The sequence below is a fragment of the Vipera ursinii genome (assembly GCF_947247035.1).
Source record: "Vipera ursinii genome assembly, chromosome: 5".
Classification (NCBI taxonomy): Eukaryota; Metazoa; Chordata; class Lepidosauria; order Squamata; family Viperidae; genus Vipera; species Vipera ursinii.
In genome coordinates this window covers 43458741-43484883 of record NC_139518.1, presented here as the reverse complement: position 1 = coordinate 43484883, position 26143 = coordinate 43458741, and the positions used below count along the sequence as shown (strand labels likewise).

Genomic DNA, 26143 nt, shown 5'->3' with positions numbered 1-26143 from the left:
AAAAAACCTGCTAATCTCACTTTGTTTTTCTTTCATTGAAACCTGCAAATTGTTTTATAATTTTATGGTGTAAGAGACATGTCAAACTCGTGACATCACGTGACACTGTGCAATGTATCAGGACAGTTTTGCCATTGCCGGCAATGGGTGGGCATGGCTTCTGGATGATGCATCCGGCCTATGTAAGATGTGAAAGAAACTACTGTTCCTTAGTAAATTAGAGGCAGGTAATGTGAATTCCTTCAGATGTTTTAAATCACAATTCCCACAATCCACTATTAATAGCTTTGCTGGCTAAGACCGATGACAATTGTGATCCACAATTTGTAGAATGTGCCAGATTGCCTATCTGTCAGGGATGAACAGTTTCTAGCACAGTGCATATTGAAAGGCCTAAACATCATTTAAATGTAACAACATATTTTTGAGGATTGTAGTTGCAAAAGAAAAAAACAATAAGCAACACAGTCAATCTTTATTGAAAACTGAAGTATTAATACATAACAATTCCTGTTACATAAACGTGCTTTTAAGAATTTAACTCTGAGCTCATCTACTCATTCGATTGTATAATAGAAATGAATTTTACACAATTGGCTCAGAATGGAATTGCCACTCCTATGTGTTGATGCAAAAGATGTGATGCTTTAAACTTCTGGAAGACAACATTGACCTAAACTTGGGAAAAAGTACCAATACAACTGTTTTAAGACAGTTTCTTTCTTTAAAAAAAAGTTATATAAAAAGGAAACCTGTGCCTATTTCATAACAACACTATTACTGGGGCCTCTTGCACTTCTGTTGCATGCACTCCCCTTTTCACCCCACAAGGGCAGCCAATAATAGCACTACAATAAAATCCCACTAACAAATCCATTCTACTAAAAACAAGTTTGTACAGCAGCAAGCTAAGTGAAACTTCCACAGTTTGCTTGCTAAGTGCTCAAAAGTCATATCAGATTAGAAAAAGTCATACAGATACTGATGACAGAGAATTGGAAGTCAAACTGTTCAGACTATCTTGGCATGTTGGCTCCTGATATTGGGATGCTCAAATAGCTCCATGTCATTTTAGAAAGAGTGCCCATTTCATTTAAAATAGCTACCTCAGTATCTCATAAATACCAATGTCTTCGGTAGGCTGAAGAGAAAATTCAAGGATAATACAATCCCTCCACAGTTACTTGTCACTTGCTGTCTTTCAATCTCTACTGACAGGTTGAATAAGAATTAGATGTTTAATATAAATGCAGCTCCCTTGCTGCCCTGCTGTCTCCATTTTGTTATTATTCCACATGGATGGGATTGTTAGATATACTGAGAATGACTACAGAGGAAAAAGTTGAGAGGGAAGGCCAAGTGCAAACAAACACTGCACTGGTTAAAAGCAAATCACAAAGTGATATCTAGAATGGGGCTCAGTGTTTGCAGGCAGAGGCAGAAAGGGAAAGTACTAAATTAGCAAACCACCTAATGCAGAATGCAGTATGAACCTTCACTGTCAGAAAATGATTATCAATATCTATTTTTTTTCTTGCCCCAGAACAGACCTAGTGTTGGGTGTTTGCTTCATAGAATCAACACAACAATGTAATACAAACTAGTTGAAAATGTTTTGCTTCCCTGCATTTTGACTGGAACAAAATTAACTTAAGTTTTATAATGCCAAAACCAAGCAATAAGAATGCTCAGTAGAAACACATAGGAACAAAAGGTTTTCCCTAATAAATTCAAAATTTTCCACTGAAGTTAAAATTACTTTGCAATGGTCATAGAATATTGACTATATGGAATCTGTGCCAAGTTTGAGTCGTGACAGATTAAAAACTCTGCTCTCACTGGGTTACATTTCAGGAATCCAAATAAAGCAAAACTTCTTCCCTCCATTATCTCCATCGTGGCATCAAGACACATTTTGTGGTAATGTATGAGCTTCTCAGAGTATTTCACTGTATGTCTACAATAATATTTTAGTTATACATTTATTACCTCAATTAAAAATGGGAGATTCAGTTTCATGTCAGTTGGTTAGCACTAATACCACTGATTACATCTACAAGTATTTCTTGGCCAAATATAAAGTAGAATGTTTATATTTTGCTATTTTAAAAAAAAAAGACATTACAAATATTGTGTTATCTAGTTTGAAAATGTCTCCTAAACAATGCCTTCAGTATTATTTAAAACATAGCCTTTGAAATCAAACTCAGATCTTTTGTTTTCTCTTTTATTGCTGTAATATGTTACTGTATTCCCCTCTAGAGGCTGCATTTGTTTCAAAGCAGCTTGATTGGAGCCTTGTCTCTGCTGCATCAACCTCCTTTGAAGGAAGAGTTTCAACGCAGCTACATACTAAGAATTAGAGGCTTTACCTCACTCAGTCACCCTCCCATATAGGAATTCTAACCAGGGAACTAACAACCAGAAGGAGAAAAAAAAAATCCACAATATCCTGTCTAGTACATCCATTTGAAGTACAAACTTTGTTTCATAGTCATGCTTTTTTTTAATTATTTGCAACAATATACCAAGCTATATACATCCTCTCATCACTGTGCTTTTGGTTACTTTCCTACTGACTCTATAGGAGATATGGACTTATCTCCAAGTAAATATCATTGCCCCCTCCCCCCAAATTCTGGAAGGTGCAGTAATTTTTGCAAGAAGTACTATTCCTCAACAGACAGCATAGTACGATTCCTCCATTGCAGATGAATCCCACAACACAACTCAGAAAAAAGTGCTCAAAGTCTGATTACCCTAAAAGCTGTTACTATCACTGTATTTTTTTTTAAAAAAACAACCAAGGAAGTATTTGGAAACTGAAACTTGAGGAAAATCAAGTACAATTAATCTTTACCATATACAAAGTGCTGCACTGGCTACAGACATCAGGACATTTATATAGAGATAAGCTTTTATTTTCAACATGTCCCTGGCAAAACTATTTTTCAAAACTCACATCTGTGATAATGTGGCAAGAAACATTTAACTTTAAAAGCCTGCTACACTGGCTAAGTCTCCATACTGAATAATCGATAAGTTTAAGGAGCACTCTTCAGAATGACGACAAGGTCACAAATGGAATAGCTAAGCAGACCCAAATGGCAAGAAAGAAAGAATTTGCTTGTTCTATGGATACAGAACTTTCTTGGCTGCAATAAGTGCTCAAGTTTAAAATGTAAGAATACATACAATTATGTTGTGTCACTGGCATTTGGATAAAGATGTTATATAATGATCCAAAGAAAATACATTTTATGTAAAACAAAAGAGCATCTTATTGTTCAAACATCGTAAAAGCTGTTTCAAAGGGAATTGAGGCACACAAGATTCTTGCCCCAGAGGAAAAATTAGGATGGTAGTACTAAAATCAGTTTCCAAGCTACATATTAAGTAGTTGTAATATCTGATTTAAAAACTTATCATCCCAAAGTTGGGATGCTCAGTCTCACCATTAAAAAACACCAACAACTTGCAAATATTTTACCAATACTATAAACTAATCTACAAATGTTAAGTTTAAAAGGGAACATTTTAACCTTTGACTACACTATTTATTGCAGACAGGAAATACTGGGAGTAATAATTGGTGCCAATTCAAAGAAAGCCCTTGATTGCTTTTAGCACTGAAATTAAAACCTAAAATAAAAATTTAAAAATCCCATAATAATTTTGGTGCACAAACTGGTTCCAAGACTAGCCCTATATCGCCACAGCATTGACTGAGGTACTTCTAAAAGATTCAAAGCTGCAGGTAAGGAGTTCAGAAGTGGTTCACTGCAATGAAATACTGCATCTGCTTTAATTTCAATTTTTCCAAATGCAATTTAGGAGGTAAAAAAGTATATGCCCAAGATTATGCCAAAAGAATATTACCAATAAGAATCTTTGTACTTGATCACTTTTGAATTTAGTCCTACTTTTTAGGTATATTCTAACAATTGCTTCCATACTTAGTTCATATCCATGCTGCAAGGAAAATAAGTCAATAAAATGATTTAATTAGTTTGTTCCCCTTATATATATATAAAAAGGACATTTTTCTTCAGAATATGTTGAATTCTTTTCTATTGAAATATTGATATGACTATGCTTTTACAAAAGAAAGCTGCTCAAACTATCAATCTGGCCAAGATCAGCCCATTTTTGTTGGAAGGGTGGACCTGAACAAAATTCTATTTTACAGCAGTGTGGAAATCATTGACATCAATCACTTAAGACTGTTCTTAGGAGGTAAATCATTATGTGGATGATTTTCCACCAAACATTCCACTGATGATTAATGATTTAAATAGCAAGACTTTTAACCATATTTTTCCTGTAATATGTTTTTGTCCTTGAGAATGTCTATAGTAACACTGAATCCAAAATGTGGAAATGGAAAGAACTTACAAATAACAAATGGTTCCTTTTGCAAGACTTCTACAAAATCATTTTCCAATCACTGAACCAGAAAGAAAAATACCACCATTTTTTCTCTCTTTACCTGGTGCCTTAAAAGGTTAACACACTTGCTAATTAGAATGATGAAAAAAAATCACTGTCACAATTCTACCTCTTTAAGACCCTGCAAACATTACAACAGTGCATTAGTGATATAAACTGTAAAATACTTTTCGGCTCCTTTGGGTTTTGCATATGACAATTTTTGCATCAGTCAGAGCAGGTAGGTTGAGCAAGCTTTGCGAGTTTTAGACATGCATTCGACTAGATATGAATCAATAAATTTATACTCCCTTTAATCATTATAATTAGCTAAAAATTGCAAGACAGTCCACGAAACAGGATTTGCTTTAAGACTAACTGCTGGAGTTCCAAGATGTAAGATATGCAGCACTGGGAAGTCTTCAGTGGAATTAGTGTTTAGCAAAGGATTGCAAGCATTCAGAAGAAACAAGTCCTGGTTGGAGGCATGAAGGCTTCAGCACCAACTTTTAAACCTCAATTACTTGATTGCATATCTCCCATCTTCAAATCTGCATTCAAAAGGAGGCAAAAAAAGAGAGCTAAACATCCAGTCTGACTTTTGATAGTCCTACACTGGCGAAATCACTACAGCAATAAATACATGAATACTTACACTGGGTAATGGTGATCACCACTGTGGGGGCACATAACTATAGGTTGGAGTTCCTGGAGCTCGATAAGTGGGCATTGTAACTGGGTGGGGGGCTACGGGAGTTGGGGAATGTGTTGTCAACAAGGTACCTGGGGAGACAAAAATATTTCCACACTTAATTGCTTCATAATTAACACTCTTTGAGGTTTATAAGTAATTTTGAAGTTGGCACAGTCACCAGAATTTCTGTTACAGAAATTAAAGAAATTATGTTTGCAAACTCTGCCATCCTGTTTTTGTTTCCCCAGCATTTTGTATCAATCTTATACAGCCTATGTCTTCGAAATATTTTAGGACTCTAAGTCCCAGAATTCCCAATTAAAATGATATTAAGACATGGCACATAATTAAATTCACTTCTTGCATTACCATGTTAAAAGTTCTCTCTGCACTTTGACAGACAACTAATAAATATTCTACAAATCAGAATACAGGTAGTCTTCCATTTATGACCATAATTGAGCCCAAAATTTCTACAAATCAGAATACAGGTAGTCTTCCATTTATGACCATAATTGAGCTCAAAATTTCTGTTGCTAAGTGACAGTTAAGTGAGTTTTGCCCCATTTTATGATGTTTCTTGCCAGTTGTTAAGCTAATCACTGCAGTTGTTAAGTCAGTAACCCATCGTTAAGTGAATCTGGCCTCTCCATTGACTTTGCTTGTCAGAAGGTCACAAAAGGTGATCACATGATCCGGGAACATTACAGCCATCATAAATATGAGTTAGTTGCCAAGCATCTGAATTTTGATCATTTGACCATGGGAATGCTGCAATTGTTCTATGTGTAAAAAACAGTCATAAGTCACTTTTTTCAGCCCCTCTGTAACTTTGAATGGTCACTAAACAAACTGTTGTTAAGTAACTACCAGTACTTTGTATACAATTGACTTGTGAGGCTGTCACAGAAGGGCCTGAATTTTAAACTGTGTTTGATAGATGAAAGATTATTAGTTACAAGAATCAAGAATGTTAGTGCTATGTGCCAAAGAGATTATGCTCAGTGGTTGTCTGAGAATTTAAATGTAGCACCGAACTGGCCACACTAATGAGTATCAACTGCTCTAAAACACCAATACATCACAGACTGTTGGAATGAAAGAAAATTCACATACCTGCAGACATTGCCATTGTGGTCCCAGCCACCATTCCCATGGTGACACCATTTCCTCTGGGAGGTGGAATTGGTGCTGGATACATAGTTGCAGGCATTCCATTGGGCTGCACAACTGTAGTGTGATGGATTACGTGGGGTGGTGCTGCATATAAAGGCTGTGTGTAGTAAGTGCCTTGCTGTTGAAAAAAATGATTGGTTTACTAAAATTCTTTCCAGTACTACTGATATATATTAAAAGGCCACATGGTTTCAAGGAAATGCCATTATTTTATTTATACACATCAGGTATGAGTCGGGCCCTTCAAAAAGGAAAAAAAAGAACTGATTACTGTACACCAGTAATAATGAGTTTTCAGTTCTCTCAAAACTATTCCTAATTAACTGCTCAATCAATCTGAACTAATTGGGAAGCAGAAGCATGTTAACCAGAATTGCTGGCTTGTATCTCTAAACAAGCCAGAAACAAGAAGCCAACAATCATGTTGTTTTGAAGGCAGATTATCAACTATAAGCCAGAATTCACTAAAATTCTGATTTATAATATACAAATGATTAATGATTAAACCCCCACCCCAAACCATCACAGCACTAAGAATCTAGAAAATGACAACAGTTCCACTTGTTATATAATTAACTCAAAGAACTCTTTTTACCTGTGCATATGGATTCTGCTGTGGATAGGCACTTCGAACTGGGTATACTGCAGTTTGGTAAGGATTGGGAGATGAAGAATAAGGAGGCACTGTACCACTGGTAGGTGAGCAAGAGACTTTATATGGTGTGCCTGGTGTATAACCTATATTAAAAGATAGCCAAGTGTCAAGTTGTGTTTCAATAATTTGCAATATTCATATTATTAAACAATGAGAAACAGCATGATCCATTTTTTTCCTAATTAAAATAGGAAGAAATTGCTGCCCACCACAAAGTATTATTTATTTATTTACCCATATCTGAACGCGACAATTGTGGGCAGCTAACAACAGTTAAAAACACAATATTAAAATAAATATAAATTGGCAGCCAAAGTTAAAAACCCTACAATCAGTATAATCATCGTCTCAGGCTCAGCCCTCATGCCCAGAGATGGAATCTCTATAAGGACAAATAGAACATTAAAATATGTGCAATGATCAAGAATAGTTAAAAAAAGTACTGTTTAATATTTAGAAAAACAAAATAATGAGCACAATGTAAAAAGTAATGTTTCTTATCATTTATTCATCAATTTGTATGTTGCCCGACTCTCAATGACTCTGGGAGGTTCACAAAATGCATAGTATGTTATGGCATAAAACTACATTCTAGATTACTACTATTGTCATAAATTCTGGATTATTGCAATTACCGGTACAAAGTTTGATAAAAAGTATTTACAGGTAGTCCTCCAGTTACAAGGGCTTTTGGTACTGGAATTCCCATTGCTAAGTGATCCAGTCATAAAGAGCAATGTCACATGACCACATTGCTTAGTAGCAACAATTCCTGCTTTTGTTGTTAGTGAGGATCCTGGGGTGTCAAGTAAGCATCTCCCTGCAACATCCTGCTGGTTTCTAACAACCAAGTTAGTGGGGAAGCTAGCAGGAAGTTACAAGTCCCAGGCGGCTTGCAACCAAATCAGCAGACAGATAAGTGGCTGCTGAATGGGAGAGGGAGTGAGAGAATGCATTTGTGACCAGGAAGGCATGGCACAAATGCAGTAGGGTTTGGGATGGTTGCTGCTGGGTAGGAGAGGGTGTGTGCGTTACTGGGGAGGTGTGGCAGGAGTGCTATGAGGCTTGGGGAGGGTGTGTGGGTGATGGAAGAGTGTCATCTCAGGGAGGGTGGCATGGGGAGGGTGTAAGGTCAGTGAGGCTCAGGGGGTACACGAGTGGCTGGGGAGGTATGATGTGATCACAACAATGCTCATGGGTGTGCAGGTGGCCAGAGCAAATTAAAGGAGCTGGGGAATGTGCACCAGCTGGCCAAACTTGCCTAAGTGATTCTGGCCTTCCCCATTGACTTGCTTGTAGAAATTGGCAGGAAAAATTGCAAATTGTGATTACATGAATGCAGGACACAACTGTCCTAAGTGAGAGCCAGTTGCCAAAAGTCCAGATCATGATCACATTACTTTATCACTGGGGTGCTGGGACAACTGGAACTTCAAGAAACAATCATAACCACCTCCATTCAGCACCACTGTAACTTAGAACTGCTGCTAAAGGAGTGGTTGTTAACCTAGGACTATCTCTACTACTGTGGGTTAAATTATGGTTGAAATTAGATTTATAGTTTATTTTGGAACATTCTAGTATAGATTTGAAGTCTAGAAACTGATTCAGAATGGATATAGGAACATCTGATATAAATTAGAAAGAACAAAGCTGTTAAAGGTCAAATGATTGGAAACATTCCTTGCTGACTGTGGGTGTTTTTAAACCTAGATCATAAGAAGTTGCTTACCTACTGAATGTAGTTCTTTCTATAGTACCTAAATACTGGTTGTCCACTTAGTTCATCATTCAGTTCTTCCTTCCCTTTTCCTTTCTTTCAACTAGCTTTAAACTACGTATTTTAACCTTTCTTTAGATTTATTTTCTACACTTGCAGTATTACCATTTTTCAATTTCAATTACAGCAGTTGGGACATTCTCTTCCATCATTTTTTTTCTTGGGCATTAAGAATTAAAAATATTCATTTATATATTGCTCAACATATCACTATAATTCCCACAAAAAGCTCTAAAATAACTGGCATTCCTTCACCTCAGCTTCATTGCTGAAGTTTCTTTGTGCAGCCCTTTTGTGCAAAACCCAATCTTTTTGCTTTCATCAAAATTGTGCTTCCTTTTGTCTCCCTATTTTCATCTTAACCATCCCTTATATATATTATACGATGTATTTCTTTCATCCTCACTTTTTTTTCAGCCATAATTTTCTTACATGCATTTTTTCTCACCCACATGGCAATCACTTGATCGTGGGACACTGCAACTCTTATAAATGCACACCAGTTTTCAAATGGTGATGGTGATCATGATTGTGCGAGGTGGGGACTTTGTGATATTCATAATTTGGAGGACTGATCGTAAAACTCTTTTTTCAGCGCTATTGTAACTTTGAACAGTCGCCGTCAATAAGAGGACTATTTGTACTTTCCTTCGTGTATTTAGATTATCTTCATTCAAACCTATTGCATCTTTACTTTTTTCTTAGTATACAGATATGTAACGTTCCTCCCTTCCATTCTATTACCTTCTTGTTCTTAAGCATTCACTCTTCTAATGTTCTAAATTACAATATTCTATGTACCATGGTCATCACCAAATAGCCCCGTATAGATCTCTGCCAGTTAATATAGCTTTGGACAATCAAGGTTTTCACATGAAATTTTTAGTGAATAATATAGAGAAGGCTGTATTATTTTACTTAGTCAGATCTGTGTGAAAACCAAGTTCTCTGTTACTAATGTGGACACTCAGTTCTGGCATATTTTGAATAACATGCCACCAACACAAGGCCCAGCTTTACCCCAAGCATGGTCACACTATTCCATGCAAATTAGGAGATTTAATCTAGAAACTAACTTGTGACCCAATATACTGTTGCACACATACCACCAACCTGGAGGTGCTTACAGTGCAACACTGAACTGCTCTTACTGCAGAAGGTACAAATAATGACATTGTTGAATTGCTTTTACTGTTACAATTTTTTTTGGATTGAATACTGAATCAGAATCTGCCTTCCTGTAACTTAAATCCATTATTAAGCATCCTGAGCTCTGGAATATCAGAGAACAGTCTTTATCTTCTTCAGTATCACATCCTCTCAGGTATTTGAAGAATAATATTATGCCCCCCCCCCTGTGTCTTCATTTCTCAAGGCTAAACATTCCCAATTTCTTCAATCTCTCTTCATGGGACTTAGTTTCTTGTCCCCGATCATCTGCGTTGCGCTTCTGAGACTGTTCCAGTTTGTCTGAATCCTCTTTAATATGCAGTAATCAGAACTGGACACAATACTCAAATTGGGGGCCTGACCAAAGAAGAATAAAGTACAACTATTACTTCCTCTGATTCAGAAACTACCAGTACTAATATACTTTAAAACTGCATTTGTCTTCTTTGCAGTAAAAAAACCCCTACAGATTCATATTTATAAATGAACAATTGCAATTTTTATAAGCATTATCACCAAAGTACTTTCCTATCATATATCTTCTTTTTCCTAGGTGAAGAACTTTGTGTCTATTACATCCTATTATTTCTAGCCCATTTTCTTTCCTATCAAACTATTCCTGATTTTTTCCCTATTATATATTACCTACTGTACCTATTTTGTGTTACCTAAGTTGATAACCATACTTTCTACCTCAACCACACCCAATTTTCAAATGTAATCTTTCAATATCCTAGTCAAATCAGATGTAAAGCCCAAGGAAGCTTTCAAACAAAGAGTTATTGATATGGCTGCAATACTTAAATGTGTCACATCTTTGAAGTGGCTGATTCAATACAAATCAGCCTCTTGATTAGAAAAATGTTACATGTCTCAACATTTCAGAAGAGCTTTCTCTCTAGAGCTCAGTTTAAACAACTGAACTCCATCAGACATGGGAGATTTCATGGAGCCCCACTTAAAAAAAGACACTGCATTTGTGGAGCACCAGCCATTAAAGACACTGGATACATTCTTGTTGACTGCAAACTGTGTCTGTTGTGTACTTAGATTCCTATTTAAAAACAAAAAAATAATGGAGCACCTAGGACAGGGGTAGGCAACCTCGGCTCTTTTATGACTCATGGACTTCAACTCCCAGAATTCCTGAGTCAGCTATGCTCTCCCCTGCACTAGGAGAAACAATAATACTGTGTTTTCCCCAAAATAAGAACAGGTCTTATATGAATTTTTGCTCCAAAAGACACATTAGGGCTTATTTTCTGGTTAGGGCTTATATTCGGGGCAATATGGTAGTAGATGCAGCCGTCTGGTTGATAATCTTAACTGGGGATTATTTTTGGGGTGGGCTTATATTATGAGCATCCTGAAAAATCATGCTAGGGCTTATTTTCTGGTTAAGTCTTATTTTCGGGGAAATATGTTATTTATTGCAGGAAACACTAATAAGACTGCAGTCTTCATTTCAAAGGCCATTATGAACAAGAGAAAATATCCAGATCAGACTGGAATTAATTATAGGGGTGATAACATTATGAAAGTGGGAGCTTCCGGTAGCGCTGGCGCGCCGAATGGCAGCGTTTCTGAAGCCGCACGATCTTGGGATGCGTTAGAGCGCCTAGAGGCAGCAAAAATCAGCTGTCCCGTGGCGCCAAAGTCTCTCCCTTGGGAGAAGAGGGAGAGGCAAACTTGTTTGGGTAGAGCTCCTCTGTGATTCCCCCAACGTGTTTGGAGGCTAACGGAGTGAGTTCCCTCGGAGCCCAGGCTTTCTCCGCTCCTAGGACGCTTTCACTCCAAGGAAAGATTTCGCTTTTCTGTCCGATGAGCTTAAGAAGCGACAAATTCAGTTTAGATGGGAAATACCCAATGGAATTGTGGTGAATTATGCAGGGACGAGGTACAGATTGGATACAATTTTAAAAGCAAAAGATTTTTATACTAAGGTCCTTAAAGCAGGCTCACCACCGTCTCCTCGAGTCAAAAGAACAGAAGACAAGAAGACAAACAATTGAGTGAAGGGGCAATATTTGGATAAGAACAACCAAGTCCCTGCAGCATTGATATTTTTGGATGCAGAGAAAGCTTTTGATCAATTGAATTGGCAATTCTTATTGAGAGTTGTTGAGGAGATGAATTTTGGAGAAGGATTTCTACATTCTATTAAAGCTATATATCAACAACAAACTGCACAAATTATAATTAATGGGGGGCTAACAGAGACGTTTAAAAATGAAAAAGGTACAAGACAGGGATGCCCCCTATCACCATTATTGTTTGTTCTAACGTTAGAGATTTTATTAATTAAAATTTGAGAGTCCTCTATGATAAAGGGAATTAAAATAAAACAGAATGATTATAGATTGAGAGCTTTTGCTGATGACTTGGTTGTGACAGTATCTCAACCGATACATTATAACTCAGTATGGTAAGGTTTCTGGGTTTAAGGTGAATAGTAATAAGACTAAGATATTATCTAAGAATATATCCATGAGTGAAAGGGAAATGTTAATTAAACTAACAGGTTTTGAAATAGTAAAAAAGGTTAAGTATTTAGGAGTGTATATTGCAGCTTCAAATGTAAAATTATATAAGAATAATTATGAAACACTATGGTTGAAGGTACAAAGGGATTTAAATAATTGGAAAAAATTACAATTATCATTATTGGGAAGAATCGCAGTTGTTGAAATGAATGTTCTGCCAAAGTTTCTCTTTTTGTTTCAAATGATACCTATATTGAAAAAGGATGCCAACCTTGATGAATGGCAGAAGGGTATTAATACATTTATTTGGGCGGGGAAAAAACCAAAAGTTAAATTTAAGATTTTACAAGATGCTAGGGAAAGAGGGGGACTCAAGGCGCCGAATTTGAAACTGTATTATGATGCGGTGGCCTTGACATGGGTTAGCGATTGGCTTAATTTAACTAATAAGAGAATACTTCATCTTGAGGGTTGGGATTTGGTATATGGATGGCATGCATATTTGCTTTATGATAAGAAGGTGGATAGGGCTTTTAAATCTCATATTCTTAGAAGTGCCTTGCTGCGTATCTGGAAAAAGTATTATTATAAGTTAAATTATAAAATACCAATTTGGGGAATTCCTGGACACGCGATAGAAGGTGTATCTATGGGAGTGAGTTTGGATATGTTTTCCTATAAGGAATTACTTAGATTGGAAGGGAATGATTGGCAACTTAAATCATTAGAGGAGTTAAGAAAACATAAGTTACTCTTGGTTTCAATATACTCAATTGAAAGCTAGGTGGAAGTTGGATCAGAAGGTTGGCATCACAATTACAGATGAAAATTTAGTAAAACAAATTAGATTTAAATTGTGCACATATCAAGAGGATATATAATGTTTTAATTGAACTGGACTCTGAAACGGAATTAGTTAAAGATTGTATGATAAAGTGGGCACAAAATATTCAGGAACCAATTCCGCTGGATACTTGGGAGGTAATTTGGGTTAGAAATGTTAAATTTACTCAGGCTCAAAATTTAAGAGAAATTTTTTATAAAATGTTCTGGATCCCAAAAAGTTGTCTAACATGTATCCTAACTTACAGTCTAAATGCTGGAGATGTGGTAGTTAGAAGCCACCTATTTTCATATGTGGTGGACTTGCAGAAATATAAAAGCTTTTTGGGTTAAAATTTGGTGGAACATTCAAAAGATTTTTAAGAGAAAGATAAAGTTCTCTCCGCAATTGTTTTTATTGGGTATTGTTGTAGATTGTGATGGTAAAGAAACCAATTTGATGTTGAATTTGATAACAGCAGCACGGTTACTGGTGGGACAATACTGGAAGAAGGATAGTTTGCCTACTATAGAAGAATGGGTGTTTAAAGTTTCGAATCTTGCAGAAATGTCTAAAATTTCTGCGTATTTGAAGGATCATTCACAAGAAAGATATATTTCAGTTTGGAGGAGATGGATAGATTATATTCAGAACAAATATGGGACTAAAAAGTTCCATTTAGCTTATGAGTAGATTTTAGAGGGATATTGTTATTAATTTTAGTGTTAGTAATTTGTATGTATCTATGTTAAAGGGGAGTTAAAGCACATTATGAATTTGGTTAATTTTATATTATGGATAATCTTTAGTTAGAATATGATTATTATAACCATAACCCTGTATTTAGCTCTGGGAAGTGGGGGGAAGGGGGGTAGTTTGGGGTGGGTGAGAATTGGGGATGTATTGTAAAATCTTGTTTTTGTAAAACTCTTTAATAAAAAAACATTATGAAAGTGTTTATTTTCTATGCATTTTTTGTATTTTTGTATCAGTTTTATATATGATATGGTCAATTAATAAAGTTCCTACAGCACTAGATTCGACCCTGTGCAATTCATTATCTAGTCCACTCTGACGCAGAATTATTGAGGAACATTCTATGTTTTTCCAGTTAGTTCTATACACTTGTCATACCTTACAGTTCACAATTAGCTTGTTTATCAGAGCGTCATGGTGTACTGTCAAATGTTTTGCTGAAGTTAAGATATATAATGACTACAATATTCATACAATCTATTTAAATTTATCAGATCAATTACTCTGGCAAGTACAAGTACCAATACCTGTGCATGAAAAATCCTTCAATTGTTTTTAAGATGTTTGTAGATAATTTCTTTACCAGTTGTTCTCATTTTTTTTCAGGTATCAATTCAGACCAAGAGTCAATTATTGTATATATTCTCATTTTTGAAGAATACAACATTAGCCTTTTTCTAGTTATCTGGCACTTCTGTTCTCCAGAAATTAATTTTGTAAACAGAGCACTGTACTTCATAAACAGGTAATTTTTATTGGATGTTATTAATGTAACATTTATCCTGGAATCACATACAAATTTCTGAGATACACTTGAAAACATGCATATATACATAGAGGCAGAAATTTCCAGAATTAAGGTTAACTGTAACTTCATTGACAAAGTGGGAAAGTATGCATGTTAGTGTATCTACCCTTCCCTTTGGGGTGACCTGGTTTTCAATTTACATTTGTTTTCCATCAATACAATGTTACACTATTTTAAAACCACAATGGGTAGTTATATACCATTATCTCAATAAACTGCTTGAGACCACCAGTAAGTGGAACAGAATTCAGTTCATGATGCAGATAGACCAGATACTTTAGTACATTCTAATTCACAGCTAAACTCCGAACTCCCTTAATGTACTAATTCCTTGAATAATCATCAGGAATTCTCAAACTTAGAGGAAGAAAGTTTATATATCAACATAGACAGGAAGAAAAACCTGCACTGCTTTCTTCCTGATAATGGCCAAGCTTTGATCTTATGAGACAAAAAAGAGGACTAAAAAGTTCAGATTATTCTAGTCATTCCATTCAACTCCTAGGGCTTCCAGTAAAATCCACCTTTTCCAAGATGATTCCTCCTTGTTCTTTGCCACTGTGTACTTGTGAATCATAGCAACCTGTGGCTGTCATACTAAGCCTAAGAAATAATGGTGAATGTGTATTGAGGGCAAAATGGCTCTCAAGGTACGATTATCTTAAAGTATCTCTGGTTTGATGAAGGAATGTTTCTATGGAGATGGTCTTAGTTTAGCTTGCACTGGTATGACAACTGGGTACTTTGGATGGGAACAAGGATATAACCCGCCTTAAAGTCCAATCCTGTTCCTGACATCATTGCCTAAAGGACTTTAAGAACTTAAATATAATGCCCAATGGGAACTTCAACTCAACACAAAATCTTGTCTTTAACGTTCTATAATTGTAAAAAAAGAGGGCTAATACAACAAGGCGCTCCATCCCTTCTCAGTTTTAAACTGCTCTTTCCACAAAGAAATGGACTGAATGAAAATGAACTGTATGTTCCTATTATCAAAAACGTAGTGAAAAAGCTACTCTGAAGGCAATACCCTTTCTAACAAATAATTTGGGGATTCAAATCCCACTTACACATTAAGCACAATGCTTAACCCTCTGAGGGTTACCATGCTTTTCTAAACTACAAGATGGAGAAATGTAACCAATGAAGAAATATCCAGCATATTACATTTTCCTGCTCTCCTTTGTGTTTGACATTTCAGACATAAGAGATTCTGCATGAAAGTATTTGGCTACTTAGTGTTTATATGTCTCTTACACTATCACAGATATCATCATATTCAATATTGGAAATAACTTAAAAGTTTACATTACTGAAATGTGGAGTAGTACTATATACCTGTTTGGAATGTTGGATTTGCTGCAGGATATATATTAGGAGAATAAGCAGGAGCAGCAGCTGCATAGCCCATTGGGAATCCAGCTGAAAGGAACAGTTGAAAATTATTTTCAGATGTATCAATATTGTACCTGTACTATTATCCAACAAACTTAATACTATTATTTAACATAATTTCAATCCATAACATGAAGTAATATCTTATATTTTGTCATACATCATTTAAATGCCTGAACTATTTATTTAATTAGCTCTTTGATGCTTTTCAAAAAGAGCTTTGTTCAGCTGCATGCTCTCCATAGTTGTGACTTGCAACTCAGAATTCCCAACAATGGATATGCCATGGAATACTGAGAACTGGTTCATATATCTGGTGGAAACTAACATTGGGGAAATCTGATCAAAATTCATCTTTTAACTTCAGTGCAAAAACCTAAAGTTTATGTCCTAATCTTTTAGCCATAGAATGGAAAACAGTATCATGATTTTTCATTTTCTATACCAAATTGTATATACATAAACAAAACTATTTTAAATTTTCATGTCCTTACGTAAAAAGGAAAGAAGTTGATGGCACACTCCCAAGTCAATACTTTCTTTAAAGCTATTTAACAATTCCAACATAGAACTCTCAGATGGGTTTGGAATTTAGGGAACTTAGTCCCAATACATCTTGATGCTATCATGTTCGGGAAGTCTGTAGGTCATTTGTGCAAACTCAATTCAGAATTTAGATAATAATAGCATCTGGTCTGATAAATAAGAAATGACAAGAAAGTTTTATGGATTAAGTTGCCTACCTGGATACCCAATTCCTTTGGCATTTGCAAAGGGTACCCCAGAGGATCCAGGACTATAAACAGGATTCATGATTTCAATAACTGAAGGGGAAAAGTCACACAATTAGTAGACTATAATGCTTTAACAGTATGAATTATTTAAATCTGTTCCCTTCTCTACTATGAATACGAGAATATTACAAAGCACATCTCTGAAAAAATATTCAAATACCTAGCTAGTAGTGCATCCTGTAATTCACAACTAGGTATGACTGTGAAAGTAGTAGTGATATTTGAACAATTTTATATTGTACCAAATAGATTAACTGATAATATGTCTAACAGTGCAACTCTGAGACTGACATTTATTCCATCTCAGATTTCAACAGAACTTACTGTCTCATGACAACTTAGATATAGGGTTAGTTATAAATATTTGGGTTTCATAGGACTTCATAACTGAAAACAAAAAAGTAATTTACTGGGCAAGCATGAAGCACCTTTTCTTGTGTTTGTGCTTCAGCATGGAAGGCAGCCATTCAATCACACAAAATATGCAAATGCTTCAGTAAGTTGCAGAACTTATGCATGAGCCCCAAGTATGCTCCAAAGTACCTTTCTATATCCAAGTCCAAAGTACTGAATGTTATTAAATATTTTCATAAATTAGTACACTTAAAATTGCAAACAAAAGATATTTACAAGTACATTTCACATCAACGAGTAAGCAATTCCTATAATCTGCAAGATTTCAATAGCTATAAAATATTTTTTAGTAGTTGGATTATGGATACTATATTGTAAATATAACCCTGTAATATATCCATTTGTGTTATAAATTTTGAAGATAGGTTTTAATTTTAAAAAAATACAATACAGATGGTACTTGACTTATAACAGTCATTTTAGTAACTGTTCAAAGTTACAATGGCACTTACAGTTGCAAGAAAAAGTATGTGAACTCTTCGGGGTTACGTGGAGTTTTGCATGAATTGGCCATAAAATGCGCTCTAAACATCATGTAAGTCACAACAATAGAAAAACACAGTCTGCTTAAAATAATACTACACAAATTGAACATAAGATGGAAACATTCACAGTGCAGGGTGGAAAAAGTATGTGAACCTTTGGACTTAATAACTGGTTGACCCTCCTTTGGCAGCAATAACCTCAACCAAATGTTTCCTGTAGTTGCAGATCAGACCTGCACAATGATCTGGAGTAATTTTGGACCACTCCTCTTCACAAAACTATTTCAGTGTAGCAATATTCTTGGGATGTCTGGTGTGAATCGCTCTCTTAAGGTCATGCCACAGCATTTCAATCGGGTTGAGGTCAGGACTCTGACTGGGCCACTCCAGAAGGCGTATTCTGTTCTGTTGAAGCCACTGTTTTGTTGAATTACTTGTGTGCTTTGGGTCATTGTCCTGTTGCATCACCCATCCTCTGCGGAGCTTCAGTTGGCGGACAGATGGTCGTATGTTTTCCTACAAAATGTCCTAATAAACTCTGTAATTCATTTTCCCATCAATGACAACAATCCGTACAGGCCCTGAAGCAACAAACAGCCCCAAACCATGATGCTCCCTCCGCCATGTTTTACAGTGGGGATGAGGTTTTGATGTTGGTGTGCTGTGCCTTTTTTTCTCCACACATAGTGTTGTGTGTTTTTCCCAAACAACTCAATTTTGGTTTCATCTGTCCACAGTATATTTTGCCAGTAGTGCTGTGGAACATCCAGGTGCTCTTTTACAAACTTCAAACATGCTGCAATATTTTTTTTGGACAGCAATGGCTTCCTCCGTGGGGTCCTCCCATGTACTCCATTCTTGTTTAATGTTTTCCTTATTCTAGATGTGTCAACAAAAATGTTAGCATGTGCCAGATTTCTGTAGGTCTTTAGCTGACACTCTAGGATTCTTCTTTACCTCATTAAGCATTATGTGCTGTGCTCTTGCAGTCATTTTTACAGGACGACCATGCCTAGGGAGAATAGCAACAGTGCTAAACTTTCTCCATTTGTAGACAGTCTGTGGACACATGAACATCAAGGCTTTTGGAGATACTTTTGTAACCCTTTCCAGCTTCATGCAAGTCAACAATTCTTGATCGTCGGTCTTCTGAGAGCTCTTTTCTGCGAGGCATGGTTCACATCAGACAGTACTTCTTGAGACCAGTAAACCCAAAACAGGTGTGTGTTTTTAAAGGGCAGGACAGCTGTCAGCAACACATCCAATATCATCACACTGATTGGAGTCAAGGTTGGCTCACTCCTGGCTCCAATTAGCTGTAGGAGAAGTAATTAGGCTAGGGGTTCACATACTTTTTCCACCCTGCACTGTGAATGTTTCCATCTTATGTTCAATTAAAACATGACAACAACTAATGTTTGTGTAGTATTATTTTAAACAGACTGTGTTTTTCTATTGTTGTGACTTACATGATGTTTAGAGCGCATTTTATGGCCAATTCATGCAAAACTCCACGTAATCCTAAAGGGTTCACATAATTTTTCTTGCAACTGTATGACCAATTTTTACATTACAATCACTGCAGCTTCTCCATGGTCATGTGATCAAAATTCAGACCCTTGGCAACTGACTCATATTTATGATAATTGTAGTTTTCTGGGGTCATGTGATCACCTTTTGTGATCTTGACAAAGTCAATGGGGAAGCCAGATTCACTAACAACTGTGTTATTAACTTAACAAATGCAGTGATTCATTAACAATTGTGGCAAGAAAGGTTGTAATATGGGCAAAAAACTCACTTAAAAACTGCCACTTAGCAACAGAAAGTTTGGGCTCCATTGTGATTGTAAGTTGAAGACCACCTGTATTCTAATTGGGGAACAAACCGTGCTTCTATTTTGGAGTAGAGTCATGCTATTTAATGGGAAAAAAGTCTATTCCTACCAGCTACCAACCAAGCTGATATTAAGAACTTCTAATGTCTAAGGACAGGTTGACGGGGAAAAAAGGGATTTATTAGTCAAATACCGCACTGAATTATCCCTTACAAAATTAACCATAACTAGGAAAACTAATACTGAATCAGTGAACTACACTATATCTAATTCACCAGGTTGCATTAGCAGAAATTTTCACATAGCTTTCAAAGACAAATAATTTGATTAATTTTGATGCAATTACTGTGAACTTAACAGAGACTAATGTTTTCTCTAGTTGAGGTTTTAGCTGGCAAATAACTTCAAACTTCATTGTATTTAAAAACGGATTCCTAAGCATCTGCTCAAGAATTCAACATCTTTCTAGACAATTACAAACAATATAAAATTCGACTAAAAATATTCACACAGCTTATCCCAGCTAATTTATTTAGAAACAAATATTGCACAAAACATTTAAGAGGTGCTTTGCAAAATAAGTTGCCATGAGTGAAGCACACTCCTCCTTGAAGCATTAAAGCACCTACATTCTCAGTTCAATTGCTTTAAAAGCTTTCCCACTGAGTGCAGTAACATGACACAGTTGCTTCAATGCTCTCATCATTCCAGAGAATATAGCTTCTTTAACCTTTTTGAAAGATGCTTAGCTTGTATCAATGTAGTTTCCAAGATGCTCCCTTCAAATGCTTTACACAGTCCTATTAGAAACTGTACAGGACAAGACAGAACCCTGCAAAAACCTCTATGACCTTGTTCAAGTGTTTAATAATACAGAGGGCCATGATAAGTTGCACTGCAGCCATCCAGTCCAAATTCTGGTAGGTTATCTCTCTGGCACCCAGGAGCTTTTGGAACTAAGTTACCAGTCTCATTCACACTTAAATATATAAAAATAATTTTGGTGTCCTGCATTTTAACAACAAATGAATCAACTGTCGTGATCTTCCTTGAATGTGTGTAGAATGTGTCTTGCTGTAAGATATTACAATGATCTCTGTACATTTATATACAGAAATAAGGAGAAGGTTTGGATTACTGTTCTATTGGCCATAAAACCATAATTTAGGTCCCTTTGCAAGGAAGCTTGCTTTTTTAAAAAAATCCTACACACAAGAACCATTCTGATAAGTTGGTCCCTTCCGCATTAAGTATTATGTTTTAGTTTAACAGTAGCAAAACATCCAGCATCCAATATTAGATGCACAGATACCAACTGCTGCACCCTATAATATTTAAGCACGTGAATCTGCATTTTTAAGGTGGAAACTGAAGCTGAAAATAAAAACCACAAATTTTATAATAATTAATCAAAAGTTATTATTTAGATAGTTCCACATCACTATAGATTCACCATAGGCTGCCTAAGTTTCATTTTCAAAGATCAAATTCTTTTGTAGTTTGCATCAGTGTATAAACACTGATAAACTATTTAAATGAATAAAAGTTTATCATAAAAGCATTACATATTATTTATTTTAATAGACTTCAAAGCAGGAACATTTGTTGGCAAAAAAATCAAGGGGGGGGGAAAGGTTTTTTTCCCTCCCAGTATCCTGAAGCTTTCTAGTCTTTAACTGTAATGTACAAAAGCAGTTGAAAAAGACATAGTCTCAGCAATCTTAGCAAGTCATTTCATTTTCACTGGCAAAAAATAAGAGTTAATATATAAGGCTATAAAAATAACATACATTTGTAAGAAATTATGTTTATTCAGGGACTTAATTTCCCTAAGGGCAAAATTAACTTGTAAAATCATTATTTTGTCCCTCCAGGGAGAGGATGACATACAGCTGTTTTGATGCCATAATCTAAAGTGTAAAAGAATTTCAAGTCATCCACTGTTAGAGCAGGACACAAAACAAATAGCATTGCCCAAGTTTGTCCTATTGCTGGCTATAATCATGCAACACAACGAATCAGTGTGCCAATTACTTTTGTTTTGCACAATGTGTAAGCATAATATTGAATTATACTTCAATTGGTCAAGCAACTGGATGAGAAAACCATGTGTATGTCTTCTCTAGTACCATCACTGTTAATTTTAATTTTAAATTCTAGTAACTGCCAGTAGCTTAATATTAACATTAGTATTAGAACAACTCAAACATCAGCTGCACAATTCATTTTATTTTCTATTTTGATAGGGAAATAGAAGGATAAATACCAACAATCTACAGCAATCTAATCCGTTACTTATACATTCTTCTTTACAAATATCTATGGATGAAGCTGAATAAATGAATGTATGCATTCATTCACTGTTTTACGATAAAATCAATGGTGCTAATTGATTTTACACAACTTGCTCATCATTTTAATTTTGATGTCCTAAATTAAAACATTTCAGTTTTCAAGATATATTTTGAGAAAGGTGCACTTTTTTCCTGCAAGTCATTCAAATATACAACCAGAATAGATACAAATTCTGGATAAAAAAACTAGAAATAAAATAGATGAAGATTCCACCTAAGAAACATATTTTATGCAGTTGGGCTGTGACCTTGGAATGATTATGAACTAGTTCAAAAAGTCCATATAAATATGCCAGATTAGAGCTGAAGCACCTACACTTCAAGTTTAGTACACCCAACATATAAGGGCATGATTCTGACTCTCAACAAACATACTAAGTACAAATTTGAATACAAATCTATTTTAATTCTTATGTAATTTTTTTGTCAGCACTGAAATACAGATTAGATTCAATTGCTCCCAATAACCCAGGCTAATAAATCTGAATTTAATCTACCTCCAAGTAACTGTTCTGCTACCTCACCTTCCAGCTTAGCATCAAAAGCTGCTCCCCCCCCCAAAAAAAAACAACAATCCACCCTTTATCAGCAGCCCCTCGAATAGGAAAACAACAGCGAGGTCTATCTACACTCTTTGCAAGCATCGCTTGGCGGACCCACAATGAGCTGCAGAGCTGGAAGGCCAAGAGACGTGAAGGCAAGCGGGTGCCTCAGAAACGTCTCGAGAGCGCAAGGGCGCCCACAAAACGCGAGGTCTGCCGCCGAGGCCTCAGCTCGGCCAAGCATCCGCAAAGCTGGTGAGCGAGAAGGCCGGGAGCAGAGGAGGCAACTCCTCGGGGTCGACTTTCATTCGCGATGGGCCCCTCGGCAAAGGGAGCCAGCCTGAAAACCACCTATAGCCGCCCCCACCCCCGTCCCCTCAGGCAGCGGTTAGGGAAAGGGGAGGGGAAGGGCCGAGGTGGCGCTCCCTCACTCACCCCACAGCGTTTGGTCGCGGCGGCCCCTGCCCGGCGGTCGCTCTCTCGCTCTCGGGGACTGAGGCGGGAGGGGGCCAAGCCTGGGCGAGGGCTACTGCCGCCGAAAGCTGCAGCAAGAACGAAGCCTTCCCGAACGCGCCTCGCCGTCTCGTTCTCCTTCTCTTTTCTCCGGAGAACTGCGCAGCAACCCAGCGGCCCAGAACGTCACATCCGCTCGTCGGCTGTGTGCAAAGGACGGACGATGCCCGCATACGTATGAAGCCCCCAAAGGCGAGCCAAGAACTGTTGTCACATGCGGGAGGAGAGAGAGAGAGAGAGAGAGAGAGACGCGGTTCCCGATCACGTGGTCGGAGGGGGTTTGGCGCCCTTGCCATTAATTGCGAATGGAAGCAGCGTCATCTTTCTTTCTTTTTTCTTCAAAACAAAACAAAAGAACTTCAAATTTAGAGATTTTTTTTATTAAAGAGTTTTACAAAAACAAAATTTTACAATATATCCCCAAATCCCTCCCGCCCCAAACCCACCCACTTCCCCCCCACTTCCCAGAGCTAAATACAGGATTATAGTTACAATAATCATATTCTAAATAAAAATTATGCATAATATACAATTAACCAAATTCATAATGTGCTTTAACTCCCCTTTAACATAACTACAAACAAAGTACCAATAACAAATTTAGAGATTTGAGAGTTACTCTCTCCTGGGTAATTAATTAGACCCGTGTTTACGATAATTCAGGCCATAATTTTATGCACAGATATGCACATTATAATAAGAGGCCAAAAGACTGGAGGTTGTTAATATGTACAGAAGTCATATAATCTTCTTAAATGAAAAGGACATGCCGGGGTGTAACTTCTCTAGGGTTAATTGGTTTAGTATCTCGTTCAGGAAGTTTTAAGTAAAACTGATCCGTAGTTAGCTGAATAGATAAGTTTATTGCTGGTAGTATTAACTGTTGGAAGATCAGCTACAAAAATATACATTCAGAACACTGATATAAATTTATTGTACAATGTAAATGTACACCTATATAACAAAAGTTGATTAACCTATTATAGTCACAGTTACACAAAGTGTTAACTTACCAGAAACAATTGCAATATTCTGTTGCAATGTAATTTCTCTAACCTAGAACACATTTTAAAACAAAATATGCGTAAAAAGGCTGCACAAAACTGTGTGTCTTACTATTTGATCCAGAGAAGGGTGTGACTGTTTTACTTTCAGCAAAACTGGAAAAAAACATTGAAATGTTCCTGCTCCATTATTCTTTACCTTCATTAATACAATGAGCTAGCTAAAAGTAAAATGTGCACATGAAAAATATGTGCAAGGATGATTCTGAAGTCCTTAAACTTAAACATGAATAGACAGATGCGGGGGAATTGCTACTGTACTATCAAAACTGAGCAGTAGATTTATATTATAGAGAAATGGATGCAAAACTGTACAGCTGTAAAGCTATCCTTGTAAAATTATGAATTGTCAAAACACAAGATAGATGCAAATAGGAAGTGTTCCTTCTTTTAGCTTTTTACAGTGATTATACAAGGAAAATTCAGGTGCCTCAAAGGGAGACTCTGCAGTTTTTGTCATGAAAGCCACATATACGAAGAGAGGAAAAATGACACACTCCTGCAGTTTCAAACCATTAGAAGGTTGTGGGTTGCTATTGGCCATACTCAGTACTATTGGGCCACCAATGCACAGTTGGTCTGCAGCCTTTTGGGTCTATGGTACCAGAGGGCATGAAATTCCCCTAGTTTCGTCTGCCACAGTGCATCTTTCCCTACCAAGGCTGCAAACCAAGCCCACAAATTCCCCAAGGCTGCTTTGTGTGCAAGGAGATAATGCTTTTATTAAAATGACAACCTGTGTCATTTTCTCTGTAATCTCCATTAGGGTCTGGATAGTGGGGGAGTGGGGGGAAGTGCAGAGATGGACCTAATGCTAGAAAGTCACACTGAAGAGGGCTGGGCACAGAGCTCACATCACAGCTGTGATGTTTGAGATAATAAAACATAGCCTGACTTAGTACTGCCCTTCATATTGATCCTTGTCAATCAATATGGTAAGTGTTTGCACCCAGAAGAGGGAATGAATGTGATGGCACTCACATTTTCACCAGCCACAGGCAACCTTGTACTGAGGCAGTATTAACATTCAGCCTTCCAAAGGCACACTCTGCTAAGTTCCTGCACTGGTTGAATATGTATGCTGATTTGCCTAAAAACAGCTTTATAAGCCACCAGTGCATCAGGTGTCATCTCCAAAGGTAATTGTTTGTATGGAAAGACATCCATTGGCCCTTGGGTTTTCCAGAAATGAATAATATTGCCAACATGTACGACAGAACATCAAGCACTGGGCAACAAAACATTGATGTCAACGCATTCACTCATGTGATTATCAGTTTCCTACATGAGATTCAAGTAGATTTGCTTCTAATTTGATCTGCCTGTGTGGCTGGTTGATAGCTGTATATATAAGTAGTTATAGCAATTATATGTATGGATGACCGCAATTATGTGTGTTTATTAGCCAACATTTATGTTTGTTGGATGATAGTAGACTTCTTAAGCAGCAGCAATTTAAAACAGTTGTAATATTACTATTTGTTGTTTTAATTGTTTAGTGTTTTATTGATTGTAAGCCACCTAAAGTTGCCCCTCTGGTGAGATGGGTGGCCTATAAGGTAAATAATGTACCATAAAATCCCTTCAAGAGACACTTATTGATTGAAGACAGGATTGACTACATCAGAAGCGCCATGTGTACATTACTTCAGATTTTCAGAACTTTTTCTTAGGCTAACATTGGCAAAAAAAATATGTTTGTCATGGTAGTTGAAGAAATAACATTGTGTTTCTCCACCTATTGATGTTAATACACTTTTGGAGCAACTAGGAATAATATTCTCCTTGGTGGTTGTTTCTGCAGATGTTATTTTAATATAGACTGCTATTTGAGTGGTTTTTTGGTATCTGATATATTAATATTGTAATTAGTGCCCAGTTTCATATTTTGTACACATTGATCTGTATAGTTGCATTCTTATACATTTTAGGACCTCAATATCCCCAAGATGTCCAAACAACAGCAAGC

At 36.6% G+C, this 26143-nt stretch overlaps 1 protein-coding gene across 1 annotated transcript; it reads right to left on the bottom strand.

Annotated features, from left to right (window-relative positions):
- Positions 1 to 461: 461 nt before the first annotated feature.
- On the bottom strand, positions 462 to 23318 carry FAM168B (family with sequence similarity 168 member B). Its single transcript, XM_083363660.1, has 7 exons — positions 23033 to 23318; positions 16915 to 16995; positions 16115 to 16198; positions 6894 to 7036; positions 6239 to 6416; positions 5084 to 5211; positions 462 to 4979 (listed from the first exon to the last, which is right to left on the bottom strand). The coding sequence occupies exons 2-6, from the start codon at positions 16982 to 16984 to the stop codon at positions 5099 to 5101; spliced, it is 588 nt and encodes a 195-aa protein (XP_083219786.1). The 5' UTR covers positions 16985 to 16995; positions 23033 to 23318; the 3' UTR covers positions 462 to 4979; positions 5084 to 5098.
- Between the last annotated feature and the right edge of the window lie 2825 nt (positions 23319 to 26143).